Source organism: Jatropha curcas, chromosome 2 (assembly GCF_041381405.1).
Source record: "Jatropha curcas cultivar XTBG-Jc1 chromosome 2, XTBG_Jcur_1.0, whole genome shotgun sequence".
NCBI lineage: Eukaryota > Viridiplantae > Streptophyta > Magnoliopsida > Malpighiales > Euphorbiaceae > Jatropha > Jatropha curcas.
Window position 1 is genome coordinate 8,144,652 of NC_143152.1, and position 18,760 is coordinate 8,163,411.

At 32.9% G+C, this 18,760-nt stretch overlaps 1 protein-coding gene and 1 long non-coding RNA gene across 2 annotated transcripts; one reads left to right on the forward strand and one right to left on the reverse strand.

Moving 5' to 3' along the window:
• Nucleotides 1-281: 281 nt before the first annotated feature.
• Nucleotides 282-8,341, reverse strand: LOC105629466 (ABC transporter G family member 34). The gene is made up of 20 exons (XM_012211063.4): nt 7,769-8,341; nt 7,542-7,662; nt 7,290-7,378; nt 6,993-7,077; nt 6,628-6,918; nt 6,452-6,542; nt 5,444-6,344; nt 5,096-5,256; nt 4,824-4,927; nt 4,531-4,696; nt 4,347-4,424; nt 3,805-3,932; nt 3,266-3,598; nt 2,871-3,161; nt 2,702-2,785; nt 2,351-2,484; nt 2,021-2,248; nt 1,674-1,845; nt 1,260-1,514; nt 282-745 (listed from the first exon to the last, which is right to left on the reverse strand). Exons 1-20 carry the CDS (start codon nt 8,113-8,115, stop codon nt 476-478), a joined length of 4,329 nt encoding a protein of 1,442 aa, XP_012066453.1. The 5' UTR covers nt 8,116-8,341; the 3' UTR covers nt 282-475.
• LOC149498180 (uncharacterized) lies at nt 634-1,655 on the forward strand. The gene is made up of 2 exons (XR_016319415.1): nt 634-764; nt 1,182-1,655. It is a non-coding gene; the product is annotated as an uncharacterized LOC149498180 (long non-coding RNA).
• Nucleotides 8,342-18,760: the final 10,419 nt, after the last annotated feature.

Below are 18,760 nucleotides of genomic sequence, written 5' to 3' on the forward strand. Positions count from 1 at the left end.
TGATATATTATCTTTACGGACGATTTATTTTATTAAATGTTAAAATTTTTGATATAAGTTTATTGAGTTAAATGGTTTATAAGTGATATTTTTTTAATGACAGCTCATACAAACACTTTAATAGTGTTATTTAATTTGAACAATCATTTGTCAAGTGATTAAGATACCTTTACATGCTATTAATTTTATCTGAATGCTGATCTTCACGAGAAAATAATCCGAATTTACATAATTTTTCTCAGTAAAAAATCGATGAATACAATTAAAACATGGAATGATCATATCAATAAAGATAATTACGTCAACTAATGTAATATTACAATTATAACTTTACAAGTGGATAATGTACATTTGACTGATAGTGGAGAATGAACAAACGACAGCTATTGTTGAGTAGAGGTAAGATGCAAAAATAAAATATAAATAAATAAAAAAAAAAAAAAAGAAAAAGAAAGAGGAAGAATGGTTCAACTGGTTATCTCCTCTGGAAGTTCAGGAACCTGATGCCATATGCAAAGACAAAGAAGAAGATGAAAACCCAGGCAAGATGGGCGACAGCAACAACTGGAAGGAAATTATGATCAAATCCCATGTTTTCTTTAAGAAACATCTTCAATGGTACTTTACCAACTCCAGGTACCTGAAGATCAACATTCTTGTCACCTACTTGAGATGCCACAAGGCCATAGATTGTCCATGCCACAGGTGAAAGCCAGTAGTACCACCTCCACCATATTGGAATTTGCTGCAAGAAATTTCCAAATGTGAGTTTCATGTCTTTACTGGACTAAGATTAGAAAAAACAAACATGTTGTGGAATAAGAACTTGAAAAAAATATAGAGGAAAAATAAAACATCCTTGGAGTTCTGCAACTTGTTATGTTCTATTTTTTATTGCTTCACACTATGACAGTAAGCTCACAAAACTTGTATTTTTTTTCTCACATTGGAGAGATTTTCACAGCAAAATATGTGAAATTTGTGACCGGTAGTTTAAAATTATTGTTAAAAAATTATTCTAGTTTTTCACAAGAGAAATTATGAAACTCCATAAAAGGAAAAAACTTTTTTGTGTGGATAACCTTTGAAGTTCTCCGTATGAAGCAAAACTTTTAGTAACTATTGAACTACTGCAACAAATTTCTCATGAATTTTCCATCCAAAATATCCTCAATGTACAGAAATAAAAGTGAAAAAGATGAGTTTAGAGACTGCAAAAGGCAATGATTAAATGTGCTATTGAGCTTAAGCTTACTTACAGATCTGGGAACGAGGAAACCAGAGAACAAGTTCCAAAAGGATAGGAAGAAGGACATGACAATGGCTGCAATTTGGTGGCCAGGAGTCAATGCAACAAGCATCATCCCATATAATGTGAAGTATATGAAGCTCGTAATTATGAAGTACAAGAACCATAAGAACTTTCCAGTGTCCCACTCGAAGCCAATCATGCTGTAAAGGACAAGAGTGTAGCAAATAGATTGAACTGTAACATAAATTGCCTCTATTGCCACCTGCAGAAATAGGAGTTTTTTAATTATTCAAATGTTCAATAGTTAATTATTTTGTATGTTTCAATTATGGCATGCTTGTTTATACAATTATGTGAACAAGCCAGCAAAAACATTTTCAATATGAACTCTTTTTATGAACTATATTTCTGACAATTTTACCTGAGCAAATGCGTAAGGCAGTGGGGAATACATTCCAGCTGCTTTTTCACGATAGAAAACTGTTCTTTCAATCGCAACAATGGGTTGCACAGAAGAAGTATTTGTTGCACCAAGGAAAAATATTGCAGAATACATGGCTCCAAGAAGATTCAGTAGATCTTGCTGTTTACCTCTGTTAACAGAAAATATTTAAACCACTCAGTGCAAATGCAGAATTATCTAGCAGGAAAAGAATTATATATAGCTCCAAAATATGTGCAGCTTTCATGACATTCTTGTACGGGGAAATCATTTTCAAAATATGTAGGGAATGAATATTCTGAAATTAGAGAGAATTTGAGGCTTACGTCTTTTGCCCTGTGTTCCAAAAGATAAGACCGAACAGAACTCCAATGATTAATGTCAGGAAGAAACGAATGGCATTATACTGAGGATTTCTCCAGTAAGACCGTTGTTGTTTCCAAAAGCATGCCTTGCATTGAACAAGGAAAGATTGTGAGTATTTGGATGGGAAGTAGAGATCCTTAGTGCCTGCAGCTGGAGTGCTAAGCTCTTTGATAAGTTCTTGATTCCTCCTGGAAGTATTTCAGGAATAGAGAATAAGTAAATGGAACTCAACTAAACTTAACTTTTTTGGGCATTTACTCTCAAAAGCATGGTGTTATATTCAGACTTACTGATAGAGTGAAGAGTTCATATAAATTTGTGCAAAATCAACATTTAGTTGTGCCTCCATTGAAGAAGTACTGATATCAAGCATCCATGTAGCAGGGTTGTATCCATCCTTGATTTTGGGAACCCCGGGGACAGCCTGTTTTAAGTTATAAATACCAGCCAACAGTGAAAATCTTTGACAGATAACTACTAGTCTTATGAGCATCGGTTTCAAATTCAGGAATTCATCAAGAATCCACAAATGAGGAGGTGATGATTACTCATAGAGAAATGATTCATCACAATTAATAATTCCATTCCTTGATGCTAACCAAAAACTAAAGGTGAAAGCACAAGAAGTAAAAAGTTCTAACCTCAAAATATTCTATAAGCTTGTGAGAATGGTGACCAAGGGGTCCAGCATAAATGACCTGACCACCTATTTTCATCAAAAATAGCTGCAAGAAACAAAACATAAATATACACGAAAACATAAAAATATGAAAATAAAGAAAATCTCAGAAGTTTGATTTTATAATATACCTCATCAAAAGCCTCAAATATATCTATGCTTGGCTGGTGAATTGTGCATACAACAGTTCTACCTGTATCCACGGTATTTCTCACAGTACGCATAACAATAGCAGCAGCTCTGGCATCAAGGCCAGAAGTTGGCTCATCCATGAAAATGATGGAGGGATTAGCAACTAACTCTACAGCTATTGTCAACCTTTTTCTTTGTTCTGTCGATAGACCATCTAGTCCTGGAAGTCCAACTAGGGCATATCTTATTGGATTTAGCTCAACCAATTCCATAACTTCTTCAACGAACATCTATATAAATCATATTGGAACCAGTAAATATCAATAAGGGAGAAAAAGAGAGTTTTTTTTCCCTGAAGAAAACCTTTAAGATTTTAGAATTGTTGAGTACATGCCTGCCTTGTTTTTGAATCTACATCTTTAGAAAGACGGAGCCAAGCAGAATAGAGGAGAGATTCGTGAACAGTAACATGTGGTGAGTGAATGTCATTCTGTTCACAATAACCACTGACACGAGCAAATGTTGCTTGGTTCTTTGGGAAACCAGAGACGCTAATATTTCCTTCTATGTATCCACTGGTCTTTCTTCCAGCTAGGACATCCATCAATGTAGTCTTCCCAGCACCACTTACACCTACCAGTGCTGTTAATATCCCTGGTCTAAAAGAACCGCTAACATCTCGTAGCAGTTGAAGATGCTTTTCTTGAATTCCTTCACGCTTCATTTGCTGTCGTAGAAAACAAATCTTAAATCTCAATGTTTGCTCATAAGAATTCGAAACCTTTTAGCAGATAATGTAAAATAAACTTTGATTTGTTTTGCAATAAATATCTAAATCAAAAAAAAAAAAAAAAAACTATTCATTAAGAAAAAGAAAATATTTTGGATTAAAAAAATTATTATGTAAACGTCAGAGAAAAAGGAGCGACTCACAGCTGGCATATCCACATAGTAGTTCACATGGTTGAATGCAAGTGAGAGGGGTTGGAAGGGCAAAACCATTCCTTTTCTACTTGGTGCAGCAACAGTTTCTGAAGAATTTCTAACTACCTTATCTGTATCTGCAATTGTTCATAAAAAAAATTTCAGGCATATCCATAGATTACTTTCTAATTTTAACATGTGTGCTTGTTCATTGGAATCTGCTAATTAATAATTTTAAGATTTACTTCACATATACACCAACATGTTTATATCTTTTCCTTCTTTCATTATGTTCTAAAGAAAGTTTATAAGTAGGATGTCTGCTTGTTTGCTTATTCATTTTGCATAGTCTTATTCAAGCCAAAGATAATGGACATATGGCTAGAAAAATTTGATTATAACTCATCGATGCCTACACTCTGTTATAACTTATACCAAGTACCCATATATTAAGCCTTATTGAATCATGCAGCAAAGTGTGGATAAACTCAATTAGAAAAGCTAGCTGGAGCTTTCCACAAAATAAAAGAAGTTTAGGTACAGACTGGAACCTTTTTTTTTCAATTTTCCAGAGTGTGACTTTTCCTTCTCATCTTCATCCGCGATGACAGCTTTTGAATCACCCAAAGCTGAAATCAGATTGAATTTTCAATTAAAAGCTTTCTCAACCTTTAACCATTCCCACACACACACACACAATGTTGAATAGAGTAGGCATGAAATGAGGTGACTTACGATTCAAGTAAGTCAATGCGAGAATAAAACAAATGTTGAATAGAAGAGAAAATGCAATTAGTGCTCCAATACAAATCCAAAACCAATACTCCTTGACAAAAAAGCCTCTGGATTTCAAAAGGACTTCTCCGACTGTACGTGCATCTATCCTGGGGTCTGGATTAGGCTGTGCATTAGCCAATGGTTAGCAGGATATAATAATAGGAATAACTTATTAGTCACCTAATTAGAATTTATATAGAATAATAGAATGAGAATCTATATCGAAGACAGCAAGTATAAAGTAGTCTTACTGCGCTCCATCTTTGATCTAGGAATTCGTTCATGACAACAGCATTCTGTCCATACATCATAGGAGAAGCATAGTAGCCCCAAAGCATCCAGGGGGCAATGTCATCTGTAGTAATAATGAAAAGAGTGATACTAAGCAATGTATTTATAAAGAATCTGAAGGATCCTTATCCAATACTAGGTATTTGATTTCAGATTTTTAAGCTAGTGCCTTGTTTAACTACAAAATTGAATAGCGAGGAACAGAAGCAATGTGCCTTGTTTAACTACTTACTTTTGGCAACAATGAATCCTCCAAGCACGAAAACCAGAAGCAATGTGAAGGTACCAAGTGTGTTTGCAACAACTTGAGTTCTTCCAAGAGCAGCAATAAAACGAAAGAGGGACAGAGCCATCTGATGTATACAAAAAAATGCCAGAAACTGTCTGAAAAACCTGAAAAGAAATGAAGCTAAATGTTTTGTGCCAGAAGTTACACTGATAGTCATAGACTCATCAACTTTCAGTTATCTTTTAATCAAGAATACTAAAATATAACTCAAGATTCCAACATCTAATCAAGTTGCCTATATTGTAACCGCAAATTTTTTTTTTTTTTTTTTAAAAAATTAAGACCATTTACCTGCTAGCAGAAGGAGCAAATCCAATTGTGTAGTATGTCAGAAGAATCCATATCCCTGACTCCAGGAATGATATCGGAATCCTAAGAACCCATATAGGTAAGCTAAAAGCCCACGCAGGGAAGAACAACATATCTCTCTGTTTGAAGAAGACAGGAAGCCTAAAAACTGTCATTGCAAGTTCTGCCATTCCATTAAACATCACATTAATTAGACTGAAAAACAATGCTCCAAAGAATTTTTGTCCATCTACAACCGTCCCCGCTTTCATTTGTGACCTCCAGAACACCGTGAAAGCAATTACAGACATGATTGTTATCTGTGTTGTCTTGAATATATATATAAAGGAGTTTCGCTTCATTAGCAACACCTCTCTTGAGAAGCATGCCTTGAAAAGTTCCCAATTTGAAATGCCATACCTGTCTCTCACCAATGCAGCAGGGTGCATTTTTGATTTATCATAAGGAACACTAAGATCTGATGCAAGCTGTTGCCCAATGTGAAAAGAGCTAAAGCCTTGCACAAATTCAGGAACTGAGGTATATTTGTAGGCTTCATCCTTGTTGTACCAATATTGTTCTTGGTCCTTCTTTGAAGTTACTTCTTGCAGAAAATCAGCAATTCCTTTTCTTTCTGGACATTTGAAACCCATATGTTCAAAGTACTCGAGGACTTTTTCTCGTGGACCTTGATACACAATCTGACCTTCTGAAAGTAGGATAATGTCATCAAATAGTTCAAATGTCTCCGGCGCTGGCTGAAGGAGAGAAATGATCATGGTTACATCCATAATATGAACCATTTGCCTCATGAACTGACATATCTGAAAAGTGGTGGAGCTGTCCAATCCTGTCGATATTTCATCCATTAAAAGAACCTTTGCGGGCCCCACTAGCATTTCTCCTGTATTCAGTATAGGTAGCAACTATTAGATTGGTTTTTCTAGCTGTCAAAACTTCTGAAACTGCTGGTAAGAAGAAATGTTATTTTCCATGTCTGATAAAACAAACCAGTGGTTACACGCTTCTTCTGTCCTCCAGAAATACCCCTACGCATATCATCACCAACCATAGTATCCGCGCAAATGTCCAATCCAAGTATCTATTGAAGATTGAAGAAAAATAAGTCCTTCAAGTTCAAATAAAGGGGATAAGATAAGAACAAGAGACAGATGCAGAAACCATACCTTTATAACATAATCTGTAACCAAACTAGTTTTTTGACCTGACATTGCTGTGGCTTTCATGAATGCATCAAGCATAGGATCTGGCTTAATTCCTGCTTCCTTCTCGCGTCTTGAAAGTTCTGCTAGCATTTCATATCTTGTGCCCACCCCTAAGCAGCGTCCAGAGAAATCAAATGTCTCTCTTACTGTCATCTCTCCATGATGAAGATCATGTTGACTGATATAAGCACAAGTTCTTTGAGGAATAAACTCATGTAGTTCATGACCACAGTAAGTGATTTTTCCAGTTTTCTGTTAATAAATTATCTGAGATTAAATCATTTACCATGTAAATAAAAGGATCGAGTTACCAAATAGAGATATACCCTTAGATCCTGATCAAGTTTCCCTGCAAGTGCAAGCAAAAATGTCGTTTTCCCTGAAGCTGGTGGACCAAGTAGCAGTGTCATCCTGAAATTACCATATTGAGCAATAATTAATTCAAAGAATATGGTAAATTTAAAAAAAAAAATCCAAACAAACAAACAAACAAAATTAAGTGTCTGTTACATCAAATCAAAAAGAAAAATCAACTTTTTTTTTTCTATCAATTATTAGATAAACATGATAAACATTCAATAATGGTAATTTATTCAAATATAAACCGAAAATATCCAAGATACCTAGATGGTCTAAAAATTCCACTGATATTTTGAAGAATCTGGATTTTTCTTTTCTTTGATGGCGCAAGCCGAACCAACCCAAGAAGAATCTATTGATAAATAAACAGAATAAATTGCTGTCAGAACATATCAACATGCATCCAAACCAAAATCTTAATTTTTCTAACTTTTTTTTTTTTTGAAATTCCTCCAATTCTAATATTCTAATTACCAAACAAACGATTTAAGAGAAAACAAAAATGAATTAAGCACCTCTATTGAGTTTAAAGTAGCATTAATCAGAGTAGGAAGAGCTCTGCTTCCTACATGCACATATCCTTCCACCGATAAATTCTCGTACCTGACTTCAATCTTTGGAATCTCAATTCCCACTCTGAAACAACCATTAAAGAAAATTAAGAAAGAAAAAAAAATCAGAATTACTCAAATTCACAGTTCTAAAACTTTTTTTTTTTTAGAAAAAAAATATTAAAACGTACCTATCAGTTCTCTCTCTGAGTCTCTTAAGAAACTCCTCATTATCCTCTTGAACATCCTTGAGTATACTGTCCATCAACTTTTTCTTATCCTGCATTCCAAGCTTCCTTACATCGACTTCACCCTGCACACTTTTACCATCAACAATCTGATTCAGCATCCCCTTCCTCATCCTATCATACGTCGGTAACCGCTGGATTGCGGCCCACAGGAGATCCTCCTCATCCTGTTCCCGCCTTTCACTTCGGTCAAAAACCTCCGGCGGAGCAAAACTCAGTTGGCTTGCAGACGCAAAGCTCCGCCTACTTCCTGTCCTAGCCAAATCATCTCCGACTATAGCCGACGCCATTTCCGGTGGTTCAGCCGAAACTTTACGAAGGAATCTGGAAAGCCAAAGCTAATTACATATCCAGTGAGTATTGTAGTCGGTATAGGAGAGAAATTTGAGTTGTGAACGTGGAAAAGATTGCGCGACTGATAATTTAAAAGTTGTAATTTATAAGATTCATGGAGGAGAAAATGTAGCCAGATTAAGATTTCACAGTAAAAATGCGGTAGTTAACCGTGGTAACAAATATTGCACAGCTTTTAACAGTCAATAGCGGAACTATAAGTAACTGAATTCCTGGCGTCTAGTCACTTACGGAACTTTAGGGCCAATCGCTACTAGTTGAATACGGAGAGAGTACCGGAATCTAGACTAGAAAAGCAATTCTGTAAATTTATATTCTTGAAGTCTACCGAATAGCTCTTATCTAATATAAATTATCTAGAAATTAGGTGAATAAATTTATAAAAATATATTATGAATATTAATAAAATTAGTAAATAATAATATATTTTTAAATATTTAAATTTTTTGATATACTAAAATTAATTTATTAAAATAATTAATTCTACATAATCTTAATTACATAAATTCTTTCATAAATTCTTTTATCCAATGTCACATTGATTAGTATAGTTTCTATTAGAGGTCTCAAATTCAATTTTTTATATTATAACATCTAATTCTTTCTCTTTATAGTGGATTGTTTTGTCCGAAATGAATTTTATAATTGATTATATTGTCGTACCGCCCTGAATAGGCATTGTAAAGGATTATACTATCCTGCGTAAGAAGAAGAAAAAGAATACAATACGGAACCACTTATTGCACGGCCCCACTTTCTCTCTCCTTTCGGGCTTCTAGAATGTCAATCGAGATAAGCAATTATGCTAACTAACTTATGTCAGGTCTTTATAAGCCTAAAAAGAACACAATGTTACAATTACAATTCCACCATCCTTTTTTTTTTTTTTTTTTTTTGACAAATAAACCTTAAAATGAATTTGTGGATTAATTGCAACTTATAATTGAAATAGGATGTAACTGTAAAAAAAAAAAAATGTGAAGTTCGGGCTAATTTTTTCACCCTAAAAAGAAAAAAAAAAAATCAATTTATAGTTTTATTTTTTAAGGCAATTATTGGAAAGCTGTAAAAGCTTTAGAATTTGCCGATATAGCCCTCCTTTAAGTAAAAAAAAAAACTATAATATAGTAATTCTGCGGTGGCCTTTTAAAAGTTGTGTTCGGTAACAACTTTTCAGGTAGCTTTTAGCATTTTGAGTGGTTAAAATGCTAAACGCAATTTAAAAATTTATTTTGTAACATAATGTTTGAATTAGCTTTTAATTATTGTAGTAACGTTTTGTGAAAAGTTAACTCATATAATGCTATTTAAAAATATTATGGTAGTGTTTGAAAAGTTAATCTCTAAAAATTTATTCAAACGTTATGTTACCGAACACTATAAGAAATAACGTCAAAAAGCTAAAAATTATTTAAATCTATTGCCGAACACAACTTTTAGCGTTTTATGAAAAGCTACTCAAATAACAAACAACTAAATGCTATTAAAATAACTAGCAACTACCAAAATAGTTAATTTTATCAAACAGATTCAAAATTTTAATTTTTTAAATTGATTTAACTTTTGTAAAGGTCCATTTCCATTATCAAATAATGCGGTGGAGTTTATACCTGCGCAATTAGAAAATAAAGGATTAAGTAAATAAGATCGTTAGATATCTTCCATTTCCTTAGAGACTTGTTTTTTTTTTTTTTTTTTTTTCTTTTTTCCCCTCTCATCTATGATTGCTTCAATTAAGAATTCCATAGGGCTGAATACATAAATTCATCGTTAAACTTTATAAATTTAATTTTATAATATCTTAAATTTTGCGGATGACTTATTATGCACTTGAATTTATAAATTTTAATAATATTACACACCTTTTGACACTAATATCGATAATTTTTAGAATTTTAGCTTTTATCTGTAATATATTGACTTAACATATAGTTAGCCATACTCTTGGAACAATTATTTTCATAATTTTTAATTTTTTAATGAGTGTTTAATTGATCTAATTTTATAAGTTCAAGTGTTCAATAAAATAATTTTAAAAAATTGAAGTGTTTATAGGTATAGTAGTATAAGTTGAAATGTTTGATGAGTCAAAATGAAAGTTGAGGGTGCCACAAAATTAAAATAACAAATTTGAGGGGTGAATTTATGTATTCTGTCAATTGCAGCAGTTTCAACAAATTATAGGCAATTACTTGCTTCTTTCTGTAAATTCAGAATGGAGAAAGAATATTTTTTATATTTGATTAATGTTTTTTCCATGAAGTATCGTGGCTATTAAATAGCCAATTACAAAGGATTACAGCAGCTACAAATTAGGAGGATTATATTCAAAAACAAATCACAGGACTAGCAGAAATCAAGGAAATAACAAATTACAAAAATAGAAAATATTTACAGCATTTGAACAAGTGTATGGTGATCATTGAGAGCTGACTAGTTCTCAAATATCTTAACAGCCCCTCTCAAGCTGAAGACGGTACAGACATAAGTCGAAGCTTGTCTTGATGACGTAGGAACAAAGGAGAACTCAATGGTTTTGTCATAATGTCTGCAATTTGATCTTGATCAGAAATAAACTTGACTTGAACCCGTTTCTGTTGAACCAGATCTCTTACAAAGTGAAAATCGAGTTCAATGTGCTTGGTTCGAGCATGAAATACCGGATTAGAAGTCAAGTAGATTGCACCAATGTTATCGCACCATAGAGTTGCCGACGAAACATGATATCCAAGTTCAGAAAATAAGGATAAAAGCCACATAATTTCAGAAGTGGCATGCGCAATGGAACGGTACTCGCTTTCAGTTGAAGAGCGGGCAACAGTAGATTGCTTCTTCGAAGACCAGGAAATTAAATTAGTGCCCATGTAAATTGCATATTCAAAAGTGGATTTCCGGTCATCCGGGCAGCCAGCCCAATCACTATTGGTAAAACATTGTAGTGAAATTGGTGATGAGTGAGAAAAGAAAAGAACCATATTAGCAGTACCCTTGAGATAACGCAGCAAACGTTTAGTAGTAGCCCAATGAGTTTGAGTCGGCTGATGCATAAATTGAGCAAGCTTGTTGACTGTGAAGGAGATGTCGAGCCTAGTAAGTGTCACATATTGAAGGGAACCAACAAGTTGTCGAAACTTCTCTCCATCAACCATTAGTTCACCATCATGTTTCGATAATGATGAATTAGAAGGCATAAGGGCCGAGGTAGCTTTGCTGTCAAACATATTAAACCTCTGCAGTAGATCATTTATATATTTTTGTTGTGACAACAAAATACCCGAAGACTGGGAAAGTACGTCAATGCCTAAGAAGTAGTGCAACTGACCAAGATCACGCACCGGGAAAGCAGATTGTAAAGCTTGCAAAAAAACTTCCAGTTTGCTAGAATCTGAACATGTAATCAAGATATCATTGACATATATCAAGACGAAGCATTGAGTATTACCCTCTTTGTAAATGAATAAGGACGTGTCAGCTTTGGAAGCCTGAAAACCAAGTTGTAACAGAAATGTACTTAACCGATGAAACCATGCTCTTGGTGCTTGTCGAAGGCCATATAGAGACTTTTGCAGTTTACAAACATAATTTGGATGAGCCAAATCAACAAATCCGGGCGGCTGAGCCATGTATATGTCTTCGTCAAGATATCCATGCAAGAATGCATTGGATATATCAAGCTGTTTTATTGGCCATTTAGATACAGTAGCAAGAGAAAGAATAGTTCGTATTGTTGTGGCTTTGATAACCGGACTAAACGTCTCATTATAATCAATTCCAGGTTGCTGCGAAAACCCCTTCACAACCAACTGAGCTTTGTAACGTTCAATGTCTCCATTAGCTTTTCGTTTAATATGAAAGAGCCATTTATTGCCCACAACATTTATGTTTGGAGGGCGTGGTACCAACTGCCACGTCTTATTCTGCAAAAGGGCATTAATTTCACACTCCATTGCTTGTCTCCATTGAAGATGAGGTTGAGCTTGATTATAAGTTTGAGGTTCGGAAGATAAATAATCAGGCTTGCTCATAGAGATAAAGGCTTTTTGTTTCTAGTGAGTGGATTGCTGAAGCTGCATAGGGTGATTTCTTATAGGTTGTTGTGGTGGAGCGGGTTGGGAAAAATGAGATGATATATCAACTACTAAATCAAGAGCAGGCTGGTTTATAGGAGGCACATATGGTACGATTTGATTTGGTGGAGAGTGAGACGTAACTGAAGTTGCGTGATTATTATTTGTGTGAGTTAAAGCGACGTTAAAAAGAGGAGGGGTAGTGTTTGTGGTGGAATTGGACTGTGTAGAAGAAGATTGGTGAGATAAGGATGTACTTGAAAATTCGCCTGCAGCATCCAAGTGTGGTGGTATCTGATTTGAGTTAGATAACCAAGGTGTTTCATGTGGAGATGGACTGTTACCTGAATTAAATCCAAGAAATTTTGTAGGGTCAAATTTAACACGACAAGCAAGGTAGACACGTTTTGACTTAGGATCCAAACAACGATGAGCATAATGAGAGGGACGTAATTGTTCCTAAGTAGATACACGGAATGGACCTAAAAGCAAACTTATGGGTGGAGTATGGTCGAAGGAAAGGATAAACAGTACAACCAAAGGGTTGTTGAATAAGGTAATTTGGTGGTGAATTGTATAAACACACATAAGGACATTTATTTTGTAAAGTTGGAGAAGGCAGAATATTAATTGACTGGACACTATTTTCAGCACAATAATTCCAAAATTTTAATGGTAATTTAACATGAGACAATAAGGTAAGGGTAGTTTCGATAACATGACGTATTTTCCTTTCAGCAGTGCCATTTTGTTCATGGGTGTAAGGGCATGCGATCTATGAATTATCTCATTTTGTTGAAAATATCTATTTAATTTTTGATACTCCCCTCCCCAATATGAATAAAAAGCTAAAATTTTGGAATTAAACTGACGTTCTATAAGGGACTGAAATTGCAAGAACATATTATATACATCACTCTTATTTTTCAGCAAATATAACCATGTAAATCGAGAGAAATCATCGATAAACAAAAGAACATACTTATGACCTAGGCTAGAAACAATAGGTGCAGGTCCCCAGACATCAGAGTGGATTATTTGAAAGGAGCCGTGCTTTTATGTTCAACAGAAGCTAAAGGCATTCTAGATAATTTTCCTAAATTACAAGCAGAACAAGGAGTAAAATCAAAACTAGAACAAGGTAATTTGAAGTCTTTTATTATTTTGGAGACAGTCCCACGATGAGGATGATCCAAGGTAGAATGCCAATCAGAAAACGAAGGGACAATGGCTGTGAGAGCAGATTTGAGAGGTGATTTGAGGAGTAGATAGCATCTTCACTTGGGCCCTGCAGAAGAATTCTCCTGGTAATCTGATCCTTAACAAAGAAACAGTGAGGCCAAAATTCAAAAAAACAACAATTATCAGCGGCGAATTTTTGTACAGATAAAAGATTTTTGACAATTTTGGGAACACATAAAGTATCTTTCAGAAGAAGTGGACCGTTAGGAGAAGGGAAGGTAACCGTACCAGTATGTGAGATTGGCAATCCAACACCATTTCCAACATGAAGATTATCAGAACCTTGATACTCTGCAGGGGTGCTTAATGATTGAATGTCCGGGGTGCCATGGTAATTAGCAGCAGTGTCAGGGTGCCAATTAATTTCTAACAAGGAGGTGTTGGAATAATTTGCTGAAGGTGGTGGTGGTTGTGGGTAGTAATTGATCATGGGGTAGTAGGGAGAAGGTGGTGGCGGATATGATGCAGGTGGTGGGCAGTTATATGAATAGTTGGCCATTGGTTGTTGACTGGTTCGATTTTGAATGGAGTTTTGATATTGCCGCTTATAACGGTGACAACATTTGTCTACAGTGTGGTTTCTTAAGCCACATATTTAACAAGGGCCTTTGGATTTGGAATTAGAATTTTTTTGCCAATTGGAATTCAAATTTGGCAATTGGAGCAGAGGTGGGAGGGAGTTGTTGTTGAATTGACGAGACACCATATTTGCTTGAGGTGGTTCATGACAGCTTTTTAGAAGGATTTCATGAGCAACAAGCTGTCCATGAAGCTCATGGAATGGAATACGGTCAGGACGAAGATTCAATGCAGTAATGATATTGTGATAGTCAAAGCCAATATTTCTATAGATGTTGGCATTGAATTCAGCCGTTGAAAGGGGTCGGCCGGCAGCATGTAACTCATCTTTTAGTGCCTTGGCACGTTGGAGATAGGCAGAAATAGATAGGTCATTTTTCTTGAGCTCTTGTAGCTCAATGTGAATTTGAAGTTGTCGGTTTTGAGAGACAGAACCAAAGGCTTATGCTAAAGCTTGTCAGACATCTTGAGAGGAACTTAACCCAACAATATATGGGAAGACTTCTTCAGAAAGAGAGGAGTGAAGCCAAGAGTGTAAGAGTTGATCTTGTTTGAACCAAGTTGTGTATTTCGGATTAGGAATATCAATAGCTGGGTTGGAAGGAGATTTAATTGTTTTTGAGGGTGGAGAAGAGCCATCAATAAGATGGTTGAGATTATGATAGTTGAGAAGAGGTTGAAACTGAGTTTTCCATGATAGGTAGTTTGATGATTTTAATTTGACTGAGAACGAATATTGTGCATTAGTGGGATTAGAAGAAATTTGATTTGATGAATCAACCATGGTGCTCTGATACCATGTAAATTCAGAATGGAGAAAGAATATTTTTTATATTTGATTAATGCTTTTTCCACGAAGTATCGTGGCTATTAAATAGCCAATTACAAAGGATTACAGCAGCTACAAATTAGGAGGATTATATTCAAAAACAAATCACAGGACTAGCAGCAATCAAGGAAATAATAAATTACAAAAACAGAAAATATTTACAGCATTTGAACAAATGTATGGTGATCATTGAGAGTTGACTAGTTCTCAAATATCTTAACACTTTCTTGCTAGCAAATTATATTGTTATGTTAATACAACACTGTAGATGGAAAACATTTTAATATTGATAGTTATAGATGGAATTGCATATTGTTCCTCCTAATAATTCTCATATTGTAATTGGCATGACCCGTTACCTAGGGCCAAACCGACACTAAGATCTGAGTAGGTTTAAAGCCACCAAAGCCCGTAGTAAGCCAATAATACACCAAACAAACTTCATGTTCAATAAAAATGGCTTCAGGCTCAATTTCATCAACTTTTAAATATTATAAATTAATATAAATAATAGTTCTCTAAGCCCATTACATGATAGAAAATTTAATAAGTAATACATCAATAATTTCTAAATTTTATTAGATATGACTATTGTAATTGCGAAACAATCTAAGAATTTAAAACTTTACTTCAATACACTAAACAAAACTAATTAAGGTTTCGTTTTTAACATTTCCTCTAGATGTCAGGTGGAAATAAATCACGAGATACTGGAAGACTTAACCTGAAAAAAAATATTAAGACAGGGATGAGTGCCTAAACTCAGATAGGAGGTTAGTTAACCCTCTCACCCGATACAATTACACAAATGCGTAAATAAATCAATCTAGTTATCCGACTAGTTATATGATCATGCAGTTGATCACACAAATGATATAACAACAATAATCACAAAAAAAATTAACACCTTCAACTAATCACATCACGTGGAAATTGGTCAATGGCATCACCAAAACCCTTGACAAGCCGTCCTCACGCATGGCCCGCCCTCTCATCACGTGTGCACTAGGAAGCCGATCCCCATACATAGCCGATTGGTAACCAATTCATCGTAGCCTTTACCTTAAATTTGAATGAATAGTTTATGAATAAATCAGACAAAAATAGTGTAACATAAAGATTAACCATAAAAATAAATAATTTCTACATTTCCTGTCTCTCTTTCCCCATCTGGAAGAGGAAGACACCAGAAACCAATAACAACACGGTACAGAAAAAATAATAGAAGCTTCTATCACAATCTACGATTGAAGTTTTTGAACACGCTATAGTATTTATAGTTGCACCAAATTTGTTGACCTTTTTGGTTTACAAAAGCTACTCAAGTAGTACTTTTTGGTTTAATGAAAGAACCGATGATAAGATCTCTTTTCTTTTTTTGTGTTATTAATTATTATAACATTTGAATTTGTTGATTTTTATTAATTTCTCTTAAACCTTATTCTTTTTACAAATAATGAAAGATCTTTCAAGATTATTGGTATAAAAATATGAAAGATCTTTCAAGATTATTGGTTTAATTTTTATTTGATTAGTTTGAGTATTTATCTATTTTATTTACTATGATTGTATATGAATTAAACCTTTGACATGGTTAAATTTGGGTTGTCAGCCTTTTTTCTTAAGCTTAATATATTGTTTCACGCTCAATTTTAGATTTTATTGCAATTTCACTCCGATTTGACTTTTATGTTAATTTCACCCTAAACTTTAACTTTTTTATTGTAATTTTATTTTAATTTGACTTTTATACTAATTTCACCATGAACTTTGATATTTTGTTGTAATAGCACTCTAAATTTAATTAGGACTTAAATTTAAATAAAAAATAGGTTCACGCTTAACATTGAACTTAGAATAACTTAATACATTTGTGTGAGTTGAGAAGTGTGGGTTAACAGTAAGGAGAACCTCTATTATTATTTTTAATATTTTTAAATTGTTTCTTTAATTGATAATAAATAATATTTAAAAATTAATTTTTTGATACATGAATGCTTTTTTTAATTAGAATATAATTATATCTTATATTCTATTTTAATAAAAAAAATTTTACAGTTTCTAATAGTTTATGATTCAAATAAATTGATAGTAACTTTGCTTTAGATTTTATAATTATTTTAAAATTTATATTAAAATCAAACTATAATAATAATTATATTCTAATTTTTTTTTAAAAAGCGTTCATGTATTAAATAATTAATTTTTAAAAATATTAGTAAAAGAAAAAATTTAAAAATATTAAAAATAATAATAATGATTGTTCTTACTATTAACTCAAACTTCATCATTCACGTAAATGTATTAAGTTAATTTAAACCCAAGGTCAATAGTGAACCTATGTTTTATTTATAATTCAAGTTCTAAAAATAATTTAGGGTGCTACTATAAAAAAAAGGTCAAAGTTCACAGTGAAATTGATATAAAGGTCAAATTGTAATGAAATTGCAAAAAAAAAAAAGTTAAAATTCAGGGCAAAATTGGCATAAGGTCAAATCAAAGTGAAATTGCAATAAAATTTAATGTTGAGCGTAGAACAATATATTAAGTCTTTTTTTTAATCTTTTTATTTATTTTTCTTTTAAAATTGAAATTTAGATTCCCAAAGCTTAGTGAAATAATGCAACAACTTTTGGTCATCATTTATCTCATTTAGTAAAATGGATGCCCTTGATATATTGATTCATATACGGTGCACCTAGATTTAGACTCAAAGGATAAATAATTAGCAAGTATTTCTTTTGTTTTATCACGAGGACCGTTAGATCTATGGTTACAGATAAATATGAATTTTTTTTTTTTTTTTGAATTGAAGATAAAACATAATGAAATTTAGACACTTTATTTCTCTCATTTTTTTTATTTTTTTAATGAAAATAAAAAAATAATGGAAAATAATAGAAATAATAATAAAAATATTATAATCTGCACATCACGCGGCTAGTTTAAATTAAATGCATTCTCCCACAATCTAAGGAAATTCGTCACCAATTGAATGACTATTTAAACAAGTAGGTTTGGCAAATGGCATATCTAACCTGTCCTATCATATTGGTGGAGATAAATGAGCATGGTTTACCAACCTATCTATATATCTATATAGGAAATGAAGAGGGAACATTGATATTATAAAAAAAATAACTCTATTAAATTTATAGATTAATGAAAATAATTTTAAAATTTTTAATTTTATTAATAAAAAATAAAAAATTTTAATTTAATTGGTTTTATTAATTTTTATTTAAATCTAAATAAGAAATCCTTAATAGTACACAAAATAATTATAAATTTAATAAAGTGAAAATTTTAATACAATCCCTAATTGAGAGGCTTGTAATACTTAAAAATTTTAAATTCTGCTATAATTGTGGAAGTTTTATCATGTCTTAATTATGAATTACAATTTTATCATAAAAGCTTTTTCATATCTTAAATTTGGAATTATATATGTATATTTACTTTCATTGTCAAAGATTTATTTACTTTTGTTACTATAGATTTTACTATGAAGGGTATGTGAAATACTTATCCCTCGTCTTACTATCATTTGTCATTGATGTATTAATTTTTATTTTTATTATTTTTAACTTAATATCAATATTATTCTATATGTTACTAATATTAACTTCAATTGTAATTGAATTTTTAAATTCTCTAAATTTTATTTTCTGTTTATGCATAAAATATTATGATATTACGGTTGTGTTCAACAACGACTTTTTAAATAGCTTTTAACATTTTGACTGGCGCTATATTTTATAGTGTTCGATAACATAGCGTTTGAACTAGCTTTTAGAGGTTAATGTGTCGTTTTATAAAAGGTTAATTCATGTGACGTTTAGCTTTTAACGTTTTATTAAAGGC

What these genes read in the sequence shown, in the direction of transcription:
- LOC105629466 (XM_012211063.4), bottom strand. Translation starts at nt 8,115, where the DNA reads ATGGCGTCGGCTATAGTCGGAGATGATTTGGCTAGGACAGGAAGTAGG. An exon ending in GAAGAAGCGTGTAACCACTG is followed by an intron (nt 6,345 to 6,451) that starts GTTTGTTTTATC and finishes TACTGAATACAG; the next exon opens with GAGAAATGCTAGTGGGGCCC. An exon ending in TGGAACACAGGGCAAAAGAC is followed by an intron (nt 1,846 to 2,020) that starts GTAAGCCTCAAA and finishes TTCTGTTAACAG; the next exon opens with AGGTAAACAGCAAGATCTAC.